The 20,221-nt window shown below is 49.3% G+C and overlaps 1 protein-coding gene across 1 annotated transcript in view; it reads left to right on the forward strand.

The window, feature by feature from the left end:
• The window catches only part of EXD3 (exonuclease 3'-5' domain containing 3), a 136,397-nt gene that overhangs the window by 102,921 nt on the left and 13,255 nt on the right, over window positions 1–20,221 (forward strand). The window contains exons 12-16 of the mRNA XM_058818328.1: window positions 14,916–15,082; window positions 16,573–16,711; window positions 17,050–17,263; window positions 18,228–18,337; window positions 19,439–19,634. Of these exons, the coding sequence (XP_058674311.1) occupies window positions 14,916–15,082; window positions 16,573–16,711; window positions 17,050–17,263; window positions 18,228–18,337; window positions 19,439–19,634 (826 nt within the window). The remainder of the gene's footprint in view (window positions 1–14,915; window positions 15,083–16,572; window positions 16,712–17,049; window positions 17,264–18,227; window positions 18,338–19,438; window positions 19,635–20,221) is intronic.

The raw sequence follows: 20,221 nt of genomic DNA on the forward strand, positions 1-20,221 counted from the left end.
ATACATTATATTGATATGACTAGCTCTAGTGATTATATAGGTAAAGATATCAGGATTTATAGAGATACCAGGAACTCTGGTGAGGTGGGACTGTCATTGCTTGGAGCTCCCATTGCAGCCAGTGACATTTTGGGACTGGGATTTTCTTTTGTTCACCCTGGGCAGTACAAGTACAGATTTGTTCTGTTCCTGCTCTGTGGAATGAATCCTAGGTGTGATCCTGACTGCTCCTATAAACAGCAGAAACTCAGGAGTTAATTGTGGGGTCAATAAAACCTGTTTCCAGCCCTGTGGCAAACTGGTTTAGCCCCCTCTGCCTGCCAGCACTCAGTGGCTGAGCCAGTGTCCAGGCAGGGATGGCAGAGGAGGCAGGAGGGGAAGGAGAAGGATCAAAACCTCTTCATAGCTGAAGAAAGCTGTCCTCATCCCCACTGGCTGCTGCGGGCCTGGTCAGCCAGGAGAGCTGCCCCTTGCAGCCCCTTCTCCAAGAGGAGATGCCTGGAGGGCAGTCAGGGGGGAAGAGACTGTGCCCAGTGCCAGCTGCTTGCTCTGCATTCCCTTCCTGAGGGGTCCTGGGCTGCTGGAACACAGGGAGTGCCTGTCCTCACAAGAAGTGGAACATAGGGAGGATATTGGTAGACAGGCAGGGAAAAAGAGGCCGGGCATGAGGCTCCTGTCTGCTTTCTGTGTGCCCTTGTGGTGCCATTTTGGCATGCTTTGTGTTTGTCCTGGCCTGGCAGCTGCACAAGGAAGGTTGAGTTGGGCAGAGCAAGCCTAGCACAGCTGGTCTGTGCTCTGGTCAGATGTGTTCAGGGTGCTCCTGCCAGCCACTGCAGGCCAGCAGCAAGAAGGGTTGTGGAGGGCAGATGTTCCCCTGGACATTCTGTAGGACAAAATCACTAAAAAACGTAGAAGGGGTTTCTCCATGGAAGGAGTCTCTCCATGGAAGGAGTTTCTCCATGGAAGGAGTTTTCCATGAAGTAAACACACATGGAACTGTGATATCAATGAGAAGCACGGTAGGGGAGTGACTCTGGTGGCAGGTGTCACCTCTGGCAGGGTTTAGGTGTCAGACTCTGTGTGAGACACTTGCAGGAGGTTGGCAGCTTGACAAGGGCCCTGCTGAAGGACACCTCTCTCAGAGGCCAGCTGGAGCACCAGGACATCTCAAATAGCACCAGACACATGCATTTTGGTGGCCTGAAATGTCCCAGTTTGACAGAGAACTTGGGTGTGGGATGGTTCTGCTGCCCTGCTCTCAGTGGGGTTTTCTCACTGGGGTTTTGTAGTTAGGACCTTCTAGACTTAGCTGGGCTGGTCAGTGCCAGATCAGTTTAAAATGTTATCTCAAATATACCAAGAAGTTATACCAAGAAATCTCCGTGTTTGTTTGGCCTTTCCTGTGATGAAACTCCTTCTCCTGTGGAGCAGAACTGGGTGACACTGCCCAGCACTGCAGCTCTTGCTGGGGACAGTGACTGGGAGCAGCACTGGCAGACCATTGGTTTATTTGGGACTGTCAGTGTTAGAACCACTGTGAGGTGTGGGTAAAAGTGGGATTTTCACTTTTATTGACCTTAAGCAAGGGGCTTTTTGCTGCTACATCCCAAATTGTTTTGTACTAGTGTTTGCACAGGGAAACTATCCCTTAACTTCTCAAAATTAAACATCTGAAACTCTTGTAAATGTGGTGCTCAGAAAAGCACTGCTGTTTGGAAAGATGTCCCTTGTTCTGTGAGTGCTCCTGGGGAGCAGGGGCCTTTTGTTCAGGATGAGAGGAAACAGCCTCAAAATGCACTAGAGAATGTCCAGATTAAATACTAGGAAAAAAAAAAATCATGGAAAGGGCTGTGAAGCACTGAAATGGGCTGCCCAGGACAATGATGGGGTCACCATCCCTGGAAGTGCTCAAAAAATGTGTGGATGTGGCACTTGGGGATGTGGCTTGGTGGGGAATGTGGTTGGTACTGGGCTGGTGGTTGGACTTGATCTTAGAGGGCTTTTTCTACCTGAATCATTCCACAGTTCTCTGATTCTGCACTGACCTTGGTGTGTGCTTTGAGAGGAGGGTGCAGGGATGCACGTCCCAGAAAAGGGCTCTCATTTTCCTCAGGCCCCCGTCCTGCAGCTCCTCGGTCTCTGCTGGGCTTGTGAGGATGCAGAGCTGGGCTCTGGGGGCAGCTGTTCCCATGCTCTGCACAGGGAGAGCCTGCAGCTGATCTCTGTCCTCCTCCAGCTGGGACAGTGAGATAACTTATTTATTTTAACATTTCTGACCATGAAAATCAAGCACTGTGCCAGCTCCTTTTCTGGGCGAGTAGGGGTCAGATGCTGGTAATTCCTAGGAAATGCAGAACTCCAGTTCCACTACAGTTCAGGGGTTGTTATGCTGCTTACAGACAATATTCAAAAATCTGCCCTTCTTTCTGTGTAACACATTGGAAAAACATTGACAATTCTTGGTACCTAAAAGGTGTAAATTACCTTACACTGCAGCAAGGAGTTGATGTAATCTTATTTATTTGACAGATTAATTTCTAAATGGCAGTGGCTGATGCCAAGATTCTTTCTGTACAGAACCATTTTGACTTCAATTAAAACACAGCTACCTCTGGAATAAAATGTAAAAGCTCTTACACTCAAGGAGGAGGAATAAAATGTAAAAGCTCTTACACTCAAGGAGGAAATTTTTAAAGGGATTTTAAAGGGTAGAATGCCATTTATTTTTTCAAAGTTTTTTTTGTGGCCAGAACACCTGGCCAGGATTCCTGGGAAGTCTTTAATAAGGACAAGGAGTCCAAAAGACCACTTTGCAAATACCTACATCCACTACTCTTCCCTGGAACCCCTGAGCTGAAGGAAACTTTTCAACTGGTCTGAGTACAGCAACATCTCTGCAGTGAGGAACTGAATATCCACAGGGAAGGGAGCAGTGTGTGCTGTGCAGATGGGAACGATGCTCTGGAGGTGAGCAATAAGTAACATGACTCTCAGTATAAGGCTGCATACAAAATCCTCTCTCCCTCTGGTTGGAGTGAAGTGTTTATTCAGGGCTGGGATGGCTTTCATCACTCCAATGTCAAGCCCAGACTGGCTCTTTTCCTGGAGGGTGAAAACCTGAACGAGTTTAACCAGCCAACGTGTGGAGTCCCCTGTTAGTACTTATGGACTTCTTTAGCAGGAAATCAAACCAGTAGATGATTGTTTTGTTCCTTCTGGCCTTAGAAGTCTCAGGGAGGAATCATCAGCTGGAATGAATGTTCATCGTCCCACCCGTGGTGCTGCACGTGGTGCTTGTGCCGAGGTGCTGAGCCACGGGAGCCCAGCAGCTCCCAGGATGGGGGTGTGTGTGAATATGCAGGAGCTGCTCCTGCTCTGGTTTTGCCTGCAATCTGCCAGTTCAACCATCTGCAAAATAATTGCATTTATCTTTACACAGCTTTAAGCAGCTCCCTAGCAGCTGCCATTGCAGAAAAGAGAAAGTTTGATTTTTCTTTGTTTTTTCCTCTTTGCAGAACAGCTGGTGTCTACACCTGGACTAGTGACAGGTTTCAGGTCTGTTGTCTGTCTCAGGAAGTCAGAACTGGGGGAATTGCTTTGCTTTGGGTCAGAACTGGCAGCCTTTCTTCCCCCAGTGTCCACTTGGAGCTCCCATTTCTCCTTCTATTCCTCTCTCTGCATTTTGTCCCCTGTTCAGGGACTGGCAGGAGCTCAGTGGGGGTGACAGTGCTTTGACACTCATTCTGCTTTTTCCCTGTGCCATTTTCTCTTGATTCACTATTCTTGTTGGAGGTCTCTGGGGAGAGCACACAGCCACAATGTGGTTAAAAGGGAATATTAAACCATGGACAAACTGGAGTTTGTAGTAGGACGAAAACTGGGAGGCAAAATATCGATCCCCTTCCGTTTTTCAGTTTGTCATGGGGTCATATATTGATTGGAAGCTGAAATAACAGCAGTTACTGGAAAGCAAAAGGATGACTGCTGGGGCTGGTGCAGAGAACAGGCTGTCTGTGACCATCTCAGGAGCAGCATCCCGTAATTCCAGGAGCTGGACTCAATGATCCTTGTGGTTCCCTTCCAGCTCAGGATATTCTGATTCCATGACTGTGATTCAGTTCTGCAGCTGTGTTCTGCTCTTGGGAGAGAGCAGGCAAATGTGCACCTGTACTAATGAGGTTTGCATTGCTGGGCTAAAAGAAATGGGAACTTTGCATTGAACAAACCCCCAGCTGCTGTGGGAGCAGCACACAGGAAAACCCAAACATGCAGCATATTCTGTGCCTCCCCATCTAAGGAAGAGTCTGTCAAAGGATGACGTGTACAGTTAAATGTAAACACTTCCAACTACTTCCTGCATGGCGTAGGCTGTGTTAATTCTCTCTAAGACCTGGAGGGCTGGTGTGTCTACTGTAATTGTAATAGTTTTATTTATAACAAATCCAGCCATTGCTAGATAAATAAATTGTGGTTAAACACAAAGACGCTGATGAATTCTGGTGTAATATTACAGTAGGTACAAAGAAGCCAAGAAAAACTGCCATAATTTGCTGTTCAATCTACCAAATTGTCAAAAATGTCCAAATAATTCTAAAAGTCAGCTAAAATTTCTCTGGAGTGATGTAAGATGTGTTTGTTCAATAACTTCAGAAAATCAGCCCCCATTTACTGAAGTGTGGATCTACAGGGCCAAGCTGGGGATTGACAGAGCTGGGTGTGGATTCTGCTTCAGGGAGAGATTGGCAAGGGATGCTTGGAAAGTCCAGGACTTCAGTCTTAAAGTTGATGGCCAAATAGCCCTAATGTGCAAACTAATTAAGTACTGGAGAGTGAAGAGAGGAAACTGGAGAGAACACACTGAGGAGGAAAAATCTCCTTTAAATTGTTTTGGTGTGCTAGAGATACATTCTGACCTTAGCCCCCTGCCACCAGCCAGGCCAGCGTGCTGCTAAGCACTGTAATTACATTTCTGTCACTAGCAGGCATTCACTCGGCAGCACAGCTTCATCAGAAGGAGATTTGGTATGGTATAAAAAAGAGCTAATTGGCTTATGGCTGTAGGTTGAGAGGTCAAGGTTAGATTAAGGAGTTAAGAGCATCAGTGAGCTGTTCAACTCCACTGGGGTGTGCTGGGGGAGGTTTAGTTCTGCCAAGTGGGAAAAGCATCCTAGGAGTACGAAACTATACAGGAATGATGATCATGTAAAACCTTATAGGAACATGTGGAACATACCAGGTCCTTAAAATCAGCATCAGGAGTGGTGTCCAGGATACCTGTTAGTGACTACAAACTGCATCAAATACTGGGTAGAAATCACAGAATCCCAGACTGGTTTGAGTTAGAAGGGACTTTAAAAATTATCTTGTTCAAACCTCCTTGCCATGGACAGGGACACCTTCCCACTGGCCCCATCCAACCTGCCCTTGGACACTTCCAGGGATCCAGGGGCAGCACAGGGAAGAATTTCTCCCTAATATCTAATAAAAATCTTCCTTCTGTCAGTTTAAAACTGTTCCCCCTCACCCTCTCACTGCCTCTGTTTAAAGTCACTCTGTCCTTTCTATAAGCTCCCTTCAGGTACCAAAGGGCCATAACAAGGTCTTCCCAGAGCCTTCTCTTCTCCCAGATGAACAACTCCAGTTCCTGTTTGTATTCCACAGAGTATAAATGAGGACAGACTCACTTCAAACAAGCAACTCCTCATGTTCCTTTTGCTCCAGGACCAAGGGAGCCCTGTCAAGAGCCCTGACACTGGCCTGTGCAGCCAAATAGGGAAAGGCAGGGGAGAAGATAGGACATGGAGCTTGCCTGCTTCCCAGGGTAGCACAGAAGGAGAGGATGGATTCACTGATAAAAACCAAAGCAGACAAGGGCTCTGCATGTACTCTGCTTGCAGGTGGGAGCCATTTCTTACCTGCAGCTCCATGGCAGGAGCCCCACGATGCCCTTGCCCCGCTAGAGCTGCTGTGAGCTGGGGCTGTGCAGGTGTGGGGGCTCTGTTTGCCCAGTGTCACTCAGTTTTCAGCCTTCACACACACACAGACCCTCTCTGCCCTTCTTACCCAGCCAGCAGTAAAACGATCCAGCCATTCAATAATCATCCCAGATTATTTAAATCCTCTGTAATCGATCGGTCCCTGTCTGAGTGCTCACTGACAGATATTGGCTTCTAAAGCCTGTGCAAATCAGCTGCCTTGCACACAGATAATCAGGCTGCTGGCAATTGATAGTTTGGCTGTATTCTACTTTTAGGCAAGATTAGTTCCCCAGTTCCCTGCCAAGAAGAGAACCACATAAACAGAGGATTGTTTAGAAACAAAAAAGTTCCTCTTGACGGAGAAGTCATGTAAATGGGAAGAAACAGGAAACTAATCTTCCCTTGTTCACTCTGAAAGAATGCATATCTCTGAGGAATGTTGTAATTATGGATTTAGGAAATCAGTCCAATTTGCCAGGGTGTGAATTTCAGAGTTCATTCAGTCAACCCTCTCAAGCATTTCTCCTTCAGAACAAAAACCACCAGGAGCTAAAGTGTAGCAAAAGAGATTAAAGCAGAGAAAAATCAACTGCCAAGCTTTGCTTTTGGGAAAGATCTTGCACAGATACTGATTATTGCTTTGGCTTTGAGCCAGGGAGGTTTGGGCATGGCAAAACAGAAATCAGTGGTAACTTACGTTTGTCCCGTGGGCATCTCTTTTCCATACACTAATGATGGGAAGAGTTTGTGCTCCTGAGCAAGTATTTCCATTGTCAGGATTTTTGCTTATTTACTTTGAAGGCTTTCCTAAATAGAAAAGAGAAGACTTTTTTTTCCTAAATGGAGTCTATGTATTCTCATGATCTATGTGACTAGGCAACACTTACTGGAGTTATTGGTGGGTAAGTGCACACTGGATTAGCTCGTTAGGGTTAATGCCAGGGCTCCAAACCAACCGAGCAGTGTTGGAGTGACCTTGGCTCACGCACATCCCGACAAACAGGTGAGTGAACTCCGTGTTTTTTGAAAATACTCGCCCTGTGAGTTCAGGTCCCAGCAGAAGCACAGAGGCAGTGGTTTCACTCCTTCACACACCTGCAGCTCTGGTAGCCCTGCAGTGATGTGGAGCTGCAGGGCCCTGTTCCTGTCCCCACACTGGGCCCAGCTCTGGCAGCACATGGAATTCCTCCCTCTGTGGAATTCCTGCAGACAGATCCTGTAGCACAAGTCGATGTCACACGCTGCTGCTAAGCTGGAATTTGGAGTGCTCAGATTGGATATGCACCCTTCAGGCAGCCCCAGAGCTTAGCAGAGAGCTGTATTTTCCTTGTGCAAGTCTCCGTGCTCCAGGATACAAACCAGATGAGAGTTCTGACATGGTGACCTCTGTAGAACATTTATGGAAGTGCCTAGATTGTAAAAACCTTCTGAGGCTGGAAAGCCCAGAGAAACGATGTTTGGTGACAGTCGGCTCAGGCTCAGTGACACTCAGCAGCAGTGCAGGTCACCCAGTACACAGTGGGAGCCTCCACTTCCTTAAACTGGAGAGCAGGATGGTCCCATGACACTTCATTTGTGTGTGTGTGTGTGTGTGTGTGTGTGTGTGTGTGTGTGTGTGTGTGACACGATGACAAAAGGCAGGGAGATAAATGCTACTTCAAAATACACTGGGAAGATAAGGGTTGCCAGTTTGTCTTCAATGCACTGTGTCATTGGGCTTAGACAAAGCATCTACTGTGATAAGTAACACAGTACTCTGCTCTGAAAGAGTTTGGCCAATTTCCCCATCCTCATTCATCTTCAGTCTTGCCAAGTGCTGGAGTGCTCCCAGAAAATATCTCCAGCCTGCCATCGTGGGACCGAGGTGTGAGAAACCTGGAAGCATATCAAAAATCTGTGGCTTCTGTATTCAGACCAAGTCCTTGGTCCTTTGCTGGTCCCTAGGATGAATAATATTCGACAGCTCTGGGGCCAGGGTTAGGTTAGAATTCAGAAGGTGCCTCTGCAGTGGTTGTGAGAAAGAGATTTTGGGAGGAAGCACAGATCCTCAGGACAGAGTTCACACAGAAGAGAAGGGAAAAGAAATTATATCTGAAAAAGCAAGTAGGCTAAAGTTACCTTAGTCTATTTGCTATGTAATTGTATTTTGGTGGGTTATGGATGTCATGCAGTTACTCTTCTCTTCAAACAAAGGTTATTTTAGTGGGGTTAGTTGGATACTACAGTTCATTGCAGAGCTACACCTCTGCCATTCCCTGACCAGCTAAGTGGAGGGCATAACAAGTATTGCAGGTGAGTTGTGATTTTGTGTATCAGCATACCTGTACTTGTGGGATGTAATTGAGGAAATTGAGATAATTGTGGGCTAAAATAAGAGGTTATGATCTGGGAAAGTGTCCACAGTGTCAGGCTATGCTGACACTGCTGAACAAGACCAGGAATTGATCAGTGGCCCCAAAGACAAGTGGCACTGCTGACTGGTCCCAGCACAGCCTCAGGCTGCCTTCCTCCGGGGATCTGTGTGAGGTCTGCAGTGACAGGAGCAATGGGACAAGATCCCTTCCCTGAAACCTTCCGTGCATTAGCAGTGGCCAAATGGGCAGTAAGAGCTGACTTTCTAGGAGAGCATTTTCAGTCAGTGGGGAGTGGGATCCAGAATCAGGATAAGCTTTGCTATCTCACAGATGTACCATGGTGTTCTCTTTATCCAGAAGCCTGTCCTGAAGTGTCTGGGGGATTCTGTGACAGATGGTTCCTTGGGCACATGGGAGCAATGTCCCTGTACAGTATTGCCCTTCCCTCTTAAACCTGTTAAATATCTATTGGGGAGTTTTTGGATGGATATCAGGAAAGGTTCTTCCCCCAGAGGATGCTGGGCACAGCCCCGAGGCTGCCAGAGCTCCAGGAGCCTTTGGACAGTGCTGCCAGGGATGCCCAGGGTGGGGTTGCTGGGGTGTCTGAGCAGGGACAGGAGTTGGACTGTATGGTTCTTGTGGGTTCCTTTCAGCTCAGGACATTCCATGGTCTTCCATTTCTGTTTGGGTTTGTGCTTTGTCCAGCCAATTAACATGGCTATCCACTACTGAAGCTACTGAAGTGAAATCTGGGAATGATCATGCCAGATTCACTTCAGTGAAACATCCTGTTTGGAGCTTTTCATCTCTGTGGAGGGAAAAGTCCATGCCCTGTGCTGTGGAGCTGCTGCCAGCAGCAGGTTCATCTGTTCCGTGGCTCTGTGAGCTGCGTGAAGGCCCGTGGAGGATACCCAGCAATGTGCTGAAGGAAATGGTCTCAACTTCTTGCTCATGTTTTTTTGAAAATACTCTCTCTCCAGATCTGCCTCTGAAAGCTGCATTGGTTCTTTCCTTCTGCTCTGTACCTGCTCACATCTGTGGCAGCCAGAGCAGATTTTGGAAACACAATGACTTCATCTGTTGAAAATGAATTACTTCCCTCAGGGGCTGCCTGACAAAAATTTGGAAGGCATCCCAGTGCAGGAAATGTATTTGGATCTCTGTGTAGTATTGTTGAGTATGATCAGGACCATCCTGTATTCTGGTAAATGAGATCTTGGGTGTTCTTCGCCCAGGAGGTGCTTGGGACTTGAAAGCAGCAGTTGCAGCAAGAAGCTGCCCGTTTGTGTGGGGAGGAGCCTGGGGAATGCAGGGCACTGCTAATCACACAATCAGAGCCTCATTTCAGTTTGAAATTAGCTCTTCTCAGAGCTCATCTCTGCCCTCCTGCTCAGACCAGGGCCAGCTTTGCGGGACAAGGTGTTGCCGTGTCCTGCCTGGTTCCACTGCCCCGCTGGGCCTGTTGCAGTGCTTAGCCACTCTCACTGTCTCATTTTTTTACTTTTCGGCCTGGCTGGAATTTCTGTGAGGATCTGACTCCATCTTTTCTATGGTCCCTCCTGATAAAACTGAAAAGGGGATTATATTCCCCTACATCCAGCCAGGACTTCCCTATGCTGAACAAGCCCTGCTCCCTCAGCCTCCTCATGTGCTTCAACCCAGTGACCATCTCATGGGATCCCAGCACGGTTTGGGTTGGAAGGGACCTTTAAAGCCCTTGTGGGGCTGAGCTTTACCAGAGAAGCTGTGTGGTGTGACTCTTGGGGCTGCCACTTGGCCGTGGTTGTGTGAGGCACTCAGGAACATGGAGCAGATGCATCCTGTCACACAATATTGTTCAGCTGCTCACCACAAACCAGCAGCTTCCTCCATGTTGCCCAGAACAATCAGCTCCCTGTGAGGAGCCCCAGTTCAGAGGCAAGCTGACTTTAAGAGTTGCCTTTGCCTTGATCCCTGCCAGCGATATCCTAAGTTAGGCTCCTCTGAATTGCCCTTGGAAGAGGCCCCGGCGGCCCGGAAGCCGAGTGTCCGGATTCACCAAGCAGGAGGAGTGGTGTGAACGTGCCCCCGGGAGCCGAGCCCGCCCCGGGGAGCCGCAGCTCTGTGCGGGAGGATCGGGCCCCTTCCCCGCCATTGATGTGGTAATGGCTGCCGAGCTCGGGAGCGTGGCTCCGGCACTGACGCACTGATCGCTATCTGAAAACCGGGCTACGGGGCTCTCAATGGAGCCTATTTTGCTCTTCTCCAGTTCATAAATTAGTGCCCAGTGCCTGTGAGCGAGAGAGCAGCTCCAGCGATGAGAAAGCAGCGTGTTCTCAGGGTGTTCTCAGTGTGTTTTCAGGCTCTGGCTGTGGGTGGTGGCTGTGGGTGGTGGCGGTGGCTGGGTGACTGCTGCTTTCACAGGAAACCTTGCTCAGGACGGACTGGAGGGAAAGTTGGCCTCTTTATCCAAGGGAGAAGAATTCCCCTCTCCACCCTGCCCTTCTGAGACCCCACGTGGAGCACGATGTCCATCTCTGGGGTCTTCAGCACCACAAAGGCATTGGATAGTCCAGAGGAGGCCACAGAGATGGTCTGGAGCCCCTCTGCTCTGAAGCCAGCCTGGTAGAGCTGGAGGTGTCCAGCCCAAGGAGGAGAAGCTCCAGAGAAACCTTAAGTAGCCTGTTGAGACTTGAGGGGGCTTTATGGGAGAGAGGGAGAGGGACTTTACATGGGCAGACAGTGACAAGACAAAGGGAAATGGCCTTAAGCTGAAGGAGGGTAGGATCATAATAGACATTAGGGAGAAATCCTTCCCTGTGAGGATGGGCAGGCCCTGGCACAGGGTGCCCAGAGCAGCTGTGCCTGCCCCTGGATCCCTGAAGTGTCCAAGGCCAGGCTGGACAAGGCTGGGAGCAGCCTGGGACAGTGGGAGGTGTCCCTGCCATGGCAGGGGGGTTGGACCCGGATGGGCTTTAAGATCACTTCCAATCCCAACCATTCTGGAATTCCAGGATCTCTGTAGGCTCTCCAGAAGACAAGATCCCCCTCCCATTAGGGAAAAGGCTGTGGCCCTGGTCTGAGCTGCCTCTGAGGGTCCCAGCTCCACCCTTATGCTTCAAGGAGTTCCCTTCAGTGACATCTGATGGTGACACTGCAGCATCTCCCCATGCAGCACAAATGATGGAAACTTTGAAAAAGAAACCTCGAGCACAAATACAATAAAGTTGCAGTGACAGTACCACAGTGGCATGTTCAGGGAGTGTTTAAGCACAGGTGCCTGTACCTGCCACACCACACAGAACTCAGCAGTGCTCTCAGTGCCTTCCACTGCTGACAGGGGTTTGTCCCTTTCCAGCCTGGCTTTCTTTTTCCCCTTTTAAAATTGCTGACTTTAAAATATTCTACTTGACATTTTCTCTACACTAGCAGGAGGGGGTTTTGTTGGTTCTGGAAGCACTTGAAAACAGGGGAAATTGGCCAAGACATTCAAAAGTTAAATTAAAATCTGACTCTGCAAATAGCCAATGTCAGTCGTGTGAATAACGTCCCTCTTTGGGAAAAGATGTTGAGGCAAAGGGCAGAATTGGCTGGGACTGAAATACAGCTTAACACATACAGATAAAACTGATCTAGGGTTGGATAGGGTGATTTCTAAGGGAGATATTGGTTTCAAAATTATTGGGATGAATGGAGAAATGGTTGATGGGTTAAGGTCAGGACATTGCTGAGCTTGCCCTGCGTGGTTGGTGTGAGCTTTGTGAAGCCTTGGTGGTGAGAACAGGATTTACGGGCAGGAAATCTGCAGCCATCACTGTGGAAAGCTTTAATCATGGGTTATTGTTGGTGTCAGGGGTTTCTGTGTGTTCCTATGGATTAAAGAATGTATGATATGTCTAGAATTCCAAGAGGGATGTAAACAAGCCTCATACTCTGTAGAATCTTTTCCTGCTTGGAGGTGTTGCTGATGTTGATCAGAGCACCCGTGCCAGTTTCCTCTTGAGAAGTGTTCATTTACTGACAGCAAAGCACATGAAATGTCATCCCTGGTGAAACATTACTCTCTGCATCTGTGCCCACATCTCTGGGGCCAAAGTTTCCACATTCTTGCCTCTTGCAGAGCTGTTGCGGTGGAAGCCTTTCCGCTTTGGAGCAATGTTGGTTTTTTCTTTTTTTTTTTCAGTAAAAAGACAAACAAAGCTATTTTCTGTTTCAGAATGCAAGATGGGATATCTCTGGAGAGATTAACCTTCTTTACAGAGTTGTTTTTTCTGGTTGAAAGAAGAAATCTGTTATCATTAAAATAATATTTAAAAAAATCTGCACCTCATTATTTCCAGAAATAAACCTGCCACAATGAGATTTATTAAGAATTGACTTGGGGTGAACTGAAGAGAGCTCCAACACCAAAGAGTTCATGTTTTAGAAAAAAGACAGGAAGACAATAGGATGGACACAGGGGGAGCAAGAAGAGGGAATTGCTCTGCAATGTTAGCAAGAAAATATGTTCTTTTGGGGAAGGACTCTGAGAAGTGGCTTGGCAGATGTGCAGGAGGATTTAACTCAGCCCCTCTTCAGTGCTTGTCTGAGCTCAGTCACAGAAGGCAAAGAGGGGAGAGAGGCACAAAGGTCAGGACTGGCATGGCTAGGGGAAGTATAGACGGCAAGAAGCATGAGCAGAAGAATGTGTCCTGTCCTTTTCCTGCCCTGCCCTTCCCTCCTGTACCTGAGCCCCTGGGGAGCTGCTGGGCCCCTGTCCTGTTCCCCCGGGCTCCTGGTGTGCCCCCAGCCCCTTGGGAACAGCAGTAAAACTGTACCTCCAAATATCCATGAGCAGAGCTGTGGTTTGGCATTTGGCAGTCTCCGGGGTGCAGACAGAGTGCTGAGGCAGCAGTTTTTGTGAGCAGGCTGCTGCTACCTGGGGTGCCAGATCCCTCCAAGCTGTTCTGAGCCTCTGCCCCCTTCTGCACCTCTGGGTGGGGGTCATTCTTTTTTTCTCCTTGGCTTTCTGTTTCCCTTCCTTTTTACCTTGGGGCCATCAACAGATTTGTTTCCTGATCTCTGTGTCTGCTTTGAAGACAGATTCTCACCTTTTAGTTACTGAAGGAATGTGAGGAATGAGGCCCCACGGCCACAGCCTCCCACCCAGCTGGGAGCTGTTCCTACATGCTGGGCCGAGGGAGCAAGGTGCTGCCCTCCCTGCGAGCAGGCTGGGGGCCCCGAGCAGTGCGGGTGGGCAGCAAAGGGCAGATGGTGGGGATGGACTTCCAGTGCAGATCTGAGCATTTTACTCCTCTGAAATTCTCGTTTGTAGTGCCGGTCCTAGAGCTACAGGTCCTGGGCCACCTTATAGGGTTTCAGCTTGTTTTAGCAGTTTTCTTGACAATATTAGCTTCAAGGGTATATCCATGACTAGGTCAGAGAAGAGAAGTTGCTACGTGGCTGTGGGGGCTCTGGGATGTTTGCAGCACATGTGGGCTGGCTGGGGAGGAGGGGGAGAAGCTCCCACCCCATGGAGCTGGTGTGACCCTCCGTGTTACTGTATTTGTATTTCCTCTTACACCTGCACCTCTCAGAGGTGGACAAGGCAGAAGAGCTCTGGTGCATCCAGCTGTCATCGACTGTCACTGCCCCTTGCAAGTGGCTGCTGACCCCTGCCAGGGTGGGCACTGTGCCATGAACCACAGGCAGGGTGAGTTTGTGCTGGTGTCCCCAGGCTCTGCAGTGGGCCAAGGCAAGGCACTTCCCTTCCTTCAGGGAACAGCTGGGAGCAGGAAATGTCCTAAAGTGTCCTCCCTGTTTGCAGTTGTGAGCACAGGGAGTGACACAGTGACACCTGAGAGTGTGTTTGTCCCAAAGCAATGATCCAGTTCTCACCCTCACAGGGGCCTTGAACAGACACAGAGGGAAGAACTCCTTTATGCAATCATTGTTCACCCCAGCTGGATGTGGGACTCGCATAGCACATTTCATCCAGCTGAATTCCAGTGCAGGGTGACACCGCTGCCAGCCTGGACTGACCCGAGGCTGTGCCTGGTGCCGGGGGTCCCAGAGCCCCCATCTCACAGCACTGGGGGGAGGAGGCTGGAGGGTGATGTCAGCCTTTTCCTGGCTCTGAACACCACTCAGGAAAGCTTTGCTGATGTACCCTCCCTGCCCTATGGATGACTGGCAATCCCATCCATAGTCCCCTATGGATGACTGGCAATCACAACAATCCCTGCAAACACTTCCAAGGACGGAGGAGACTCCACATCACCATCTGCCCTGGACACACAGCCAATGTCTATCCTAAGAAAGCCATCCCAAAGATGCTCCAGGGTCTGGAGTCCCTCTGCTCTGGAGACAAGCTGGGAGAGCTGGGGGTGCTCACCCGGAGAAGGCTTTCAGGAGACATTTCAGTACTTAAAGGGGGCCAATAGAAAAGATGAGGACAGAGTTTTTAGCAGGACCTATTGCAACAGAACTTGGGCTGATGGTTTTGAACTGAAATAGGGGAGAGTCAGACTAGATATAAGGAATAAGCTCTTTACAAGAGGGTGCCTCCCGGGAGGGGAGGATGGAAGTTGCACTGACAGTGTGCTCTCCCCTGCTGCCCTTGCAGAGCACAGTTGGGGAGAACCGGTGGCTGCAGGCACACCTGGTGCAGTCGCTGCTCCGGCACTGCGACGCGCGCGGGGCCGCGCGGTGGGCGCGGCACTGCCGGGTGCCCCCCGAGATGCTGCCCCAGGCTGTGGCTGAGGAGCTTCAGAAGCTGCACATCCAGGACAGGTAAATCCTCGGTTTGGTGCCATGGAAAACCATGCAGATTGCTTGTCATACAAACACTGTGTATTTGCTTAAAATTGTCTATTGTGATGCATCCGTGGGGACAGAGGTTTGCAAAGACTTCCTCCATATACTTAGATCCCATTGTGGCCCTGCACACACTGCATTTCATTGTCATAAGCCTGGAAATGTCTGTGAAAGGGGCATTTTAAACTCATCCTGAGTACACAGAAGCTCTGTGAGATTGCTTCATGCTGGTGAGGGTTCTTACACTTCTTCTGCCAGGTCAACAGTGCAAATATTCATCTGTTTTACTGAGGTGATTGCAGATCTGTCAAAGTTTTACTAGTTATTATTTTTTAATGCTGATGATTTTGGGAAGGTCTCACAGATGGGCTTGAACTGTTCATGTTCAGGGATCCTGGTTTTGTGGATCTGCTCTTTCTCCTCGTGCATATCTGCACTTGTTCAAGCACTGTGTCACCTCAGGAAATATAACACAGATGTAATCTCCCTCAAAACACTTCTCCAGAGGGTCCTCAGCTTTTTTGGAGCACATGAAACTCTTGTCTGTCTTGGACATGCTCCTGCCTCGATCCAAAGCACTGCCAGAGCTGCCCTCCTCCTCCTCCCTCCTGAAACCACAGCAGCTGCCAGTTGGGAGCCAGGAGGTTTTTCCATGAGGGATAAGCCCTCAAAACACAAAGGGGTGATTGCAGATATGTGGCTGAGCCACAGACTGTGCATCCAGAGATAAAACCCATCACTACACCTCTGTGCTGTGGGAATCCTGTGCTGTGGAGGAAAGGCAGGTGAGGGTGTGCTTGCCCTGCGTGAGGAGCTGGGGTGGATTAATGAACCCCTTTGTACTGCACTTTACTCACCCAGTCATGATACCTGCTGTGGTAGCTGCTATAAAGTCGGCAGAGCCATGAAACCCCGTAAAACAGTCTGGCTGCCCAGTCTATTGAGTAACACAGCCACAGGTTCCCAGAGGGAGTTCACACTGCACACAACAAGGTGGCACCAGCATATAAATGACATCTCTGTCTCTGGTCACACCACACACGGCTCCTGAGCTTTGCAGGTGAGAATATTCCAGGAGACCTGAGGCTGCACACCTTCATTAAATATTTTACACAAATATTGACTTCCCCATGCACACAAACCCACAGGAAAGAGTGTTTGTGCAGGGAGAGCTGCTCTGCTGCAAAACTGGGCACACAGCCTCCCAAACATAAGGTTACTAATCGTTTCCCAAATAATGAACCATTTCAAGTCTCTATGGGAAAGACACTAACCAGAAATGTGTGATCTCTCCAGGGGAGCTGGATCTCTTTGATTAGTTTCTTTTCTCTGAGAAAGAGCTGAGTGTCATGGGGATAGAGAGGGTCAGGGTAAAATAAGGGGAGTAAAACTTGACGCTCTTGTTCCAGTCGAGGATTTCCTCCGGCTTTCCATGGCTTCAAACTGTTGCATCTGATTCTGTGCAGGGTAGAAGAGGTTACAAAAGCAGATAATTATGAGGCCAGTAAGAAGAAGGACTATTACCAGCTTCCTATTCCACGGGAAAATATTCACTTTCTGCAGACATGGGAGGAGACACTGCGGTGCTGGGAGAAGGTGCTGCAGGTGAGTGTTACCTGGGATTGGCCTGGCAGGGTCATGGAGCTGGAACTACATGCCAGACTGAGACACAGAGTTGGTTGTGGCCACTGCCATCCACTACCTACCTCCCCAAGCCCAGAACAGCTGCTCCTTTAGGCTGGTCTGATTTGGGGAAGGTGTTAGGGATTGTACCGGGAAGGTTCCTGTGGGTGACACAGGTGCTTTGAGAGTTCCCTGTGTCTGTGGCAGTTTGCACAAAGAGCTGCAGGTGCTGGGGAGGAAATGCTCATGTCCTGGACAGATTTTTCAGGCTCCTCTCAAGCACAGGCAGGCTCTGGGTGCAGGAAGTGTCTGTGTTGCAGGCTGGGCAGGTCGTTGGTGTGGACATGGAGTGGAAGCCTTCCTTTGGCATGGTGGGGAAGCCCCGTGTTGCCCTCCTGCAACTTGCACTGAAGGATGAGGTGTTCCTGTTGGACCTGCCACGGCTCCTGGAGCAAGCTGAGGCTGAGGGGGAAAAGGAGAAGCTTCCCCATTTCATCCAGATGCTCTATTCAGATGCAGCCATCACTAAACTAGGTAACACCCCTCTCTCTTCCCCACCTTGGGACTTCACACCACCTGTTTTGTCATCTTTGTCATTCCTAGATCCTCTTGGTGTTGTCATTCCCTAAATCCACTTGCCATGGAACCAGCTTTTGTAGCCCTGAGTGTTCAGGCACTTCCAGGCCAGGAAACAGTGACTGGTGTAACTGGGAGTGATAGAAATACAGGATCACAAAATCACAGAATCCCCTGAGCTGGAAGGGACCCACAGGGATCCCCCAGCCCAGCCCCTGCCCTGCCCAGCCCCCCCAGCAGCCCCACCCTGGGCACCCCTGGCAGCGCTGCCCAAAGGCTCCTGGAGCTCTGGCAGCCTCGGGGCCGTGCCCATTCCCTGGGCAGCCTGGGCAGTGCCAGCACCCTCTGGGGGCAGAGCCTTGCCCTGAGCTCCAGCCTGACCATCCCCTGACACAGGTCCATGCCATTGTATGTCCCCATTTCAGGTCAGATCCAGGATTCCTGATATAACTTGCACTCTCAGACTTGGGATTGTGCTAGCTCTGTACTAATCCCCAGCTGACACCCAGCCTTCAGTGGTTCAGGTAATCCTGGGGCAGAGCTGTCAGGATGTGCTGTCCCAGAGTTGCTGTGCTGGACACCAAAGATCTCTGAACTACCATACATGATTTTTGGAAGCTTTTATCAGGAGCTGCTAAACCTGGATTTCAAAGGCAAATTCATAAATACATTTCCCAGATTTTAAGTAAGTTGATCTTAAACTCAGCATTTTTCATGCACCTCTCTTTTCCCTTGATCTGCAGGAGTGTCTCTTGGGAACAGAAGAGACAGGACCCCGTCTTGCTCCCTGTTTGAACAGTCTTCCCACCAATGCTTATAAATATTTTGTCAGCATTTTGATTCTGAACTAGAAGAAGCTGCAGTGCATTAAGCGTGATTTGAGTTTTCCTACCTGTGTGATTTGGGCTTCTTTTGTCTCCAGGTTATGGGATGTCTGGAGACCTCAGCAGCCTTGCAGCCACATGTTCTGCTCTGAAAGACACAGAGAAGCAAATGCAAGGTGTGGTGGATCTTCTTGCAGTGGACAAACAAGTAAGGCTAAACACATGGAGGTGTGGGAAGTGGTGTCTCCTGCATGTGCTGGTGGATAACTGTCCTGAATCCACAGCACTGTCTGTTTGCATCCTGGATTGGCAGGGAGATGGCTGCATGAGTAAAGAGACCATTTCCTCCAGATGGTTTGAGGTGTTGGGATTCTGTAAAGGAAGACAGAAGTATTTGGTTTTCATCAACTAAAATGTTAAAGCTTATGTTACTGACAGCTTTTTCATAGCCTTTATAGAAGCTGTGAAAAGCTCTTGGAGACTGAGCTCCTTTCAGCCAGGACAAGGTTTCTCAGCACAAGTTATACTTTGGAAGAGGAAGTTCTTGTAGAAATTCTGCTACTCCAAGGCCATGAATTACTGAAGCAGATATGGTGGAGTTAATGATTTGTACAGAACTCTGATGTTCCTAGGAGGGCTGCTGGTGGGTTCAGCACAGGAATTTCTGGTCAGCTGAAGCACAGCTGTCCCTGAATTTGCACACAAATTTGCACAGGAGCTTTCAGCAGTCCACAAAATGTTCAGTACAACCATTTTAATGGGTAAAATGTAAAAGTGTTTTTGAGGCTGTGGGTTGAGGTGAAGCAGATCTTTGGGATTGATAGCTTAACCTGGGAAGTGCTGCATGGCTGACATAGCTGCCAGCAGCCATTGCCTCAGTTTAAGCTGGGAAATGGCAGCTGCAGAGAGGGCTGCTGCCCAGGGTGTCACAGGAATGCTTTTCCCACTGGGACTAGGAGGAGAAAGGTGCTGAACTGCCCCTGCTGGTCCTTTATTGCCCAGCAGCCCCCAGCATGGTGAGCACCCTGCAGACCACTAAGGAGCCTCTGGTGCAGGGCTGTACAAGAATGTCCTTTTCCCCCTTCCTTGGCTGTGGAAGACATTTCTCCCCAGCAAGCGTGTTTGTTAAAGAAATAACCCAATGCCATGTTTATCTCGTGCCATCCCAGCCCTTGTCTGAGGGCTGGGGTTCAATATGCCAGGCACGAGATGGATGTCATAGGGCTGTGCCTGGCCCCAGCAGCTGGAGCAGGAGGTGTTTGGGAGCTGCTTCCTAACCAGGTGGTTTGTATCTTTGTGTTTCCATCAGCTGCAGTGGGGGAAGGACGGCCGGAAGGTCGATGGACTGTCCCCGGAGCGCAGCCACGAGGAGAGAGGGGTCAGGCAGCCGGAGAGGGGACTCAGCCTCCTGGTGCAGCACGTGCTGGGGAAGCCTCTGGATAAAACAGAGCAGCTGTCAAACTGGGAGAAGAGGCCACTCCGGGAGGAGCAGATCCTCTATGCAGGTGTGGCCCTGGCTGGGTGCTGCAGGTGCCCAGGCCAGGCTGTGCTTGGCTGCTCTGTCCCCAGGAAAGTCTTTAAGTAGCAGAGGAAGAAAATGGCTTTGCAGATTAGTTCCTGTTCAAAGGAGTCAGCACATGTTTTGTTTGTCCTTTTGAGGACATGACTTTAATGGTTGAAGTTTAAACTGTCCAGTGATTCATTATTTCCCTGAGGAAGGAATTCCTGTGCTTTGCAGATTTTGTCTGATGAAGCATCACCTCAGTGGAAACTCCTCTCAATAACTGTAAGGAGGAAAGTCCACTTCCTTCTGCCTCATTTCACTGCCTTCCTGGGAAACAAATGCCGTGTTCATTTGTCACAGTGAGGTGCTTGTTTGAAATGGGCAGATGTGTCAGAAACTGCAGCACAGACTCAGGGCTATGGAGGGACCCATAGAGTTTATTGCTGATTACCCCAGAGTCAGAAGTCTGGGTCTGAATCTTTTCCTGGTGCATCAAAGGACAGTCTGCTGATGCAAACCAGCCCTTTGTTAAATTCAACTATCCTTGAAGCTGACACAGTTCTCACAAAAGTTAATCACTGGGACTTG

This window comes from Ammospiza caudacuta, chromosome 21 (genome assembly GCF_027887145.1).
Source record: "Ammospiza caudacuta isolate bAmmCau1 chromosome 21, bAmmCau1.pri, whole genome shotgun sequence".
Lineage (NCBI taxonomy): Eukaryota > Metazoa > Chordata > Aves > Passeriformes > Passerellidae > Ammospiza > Ammospiza caudacuta.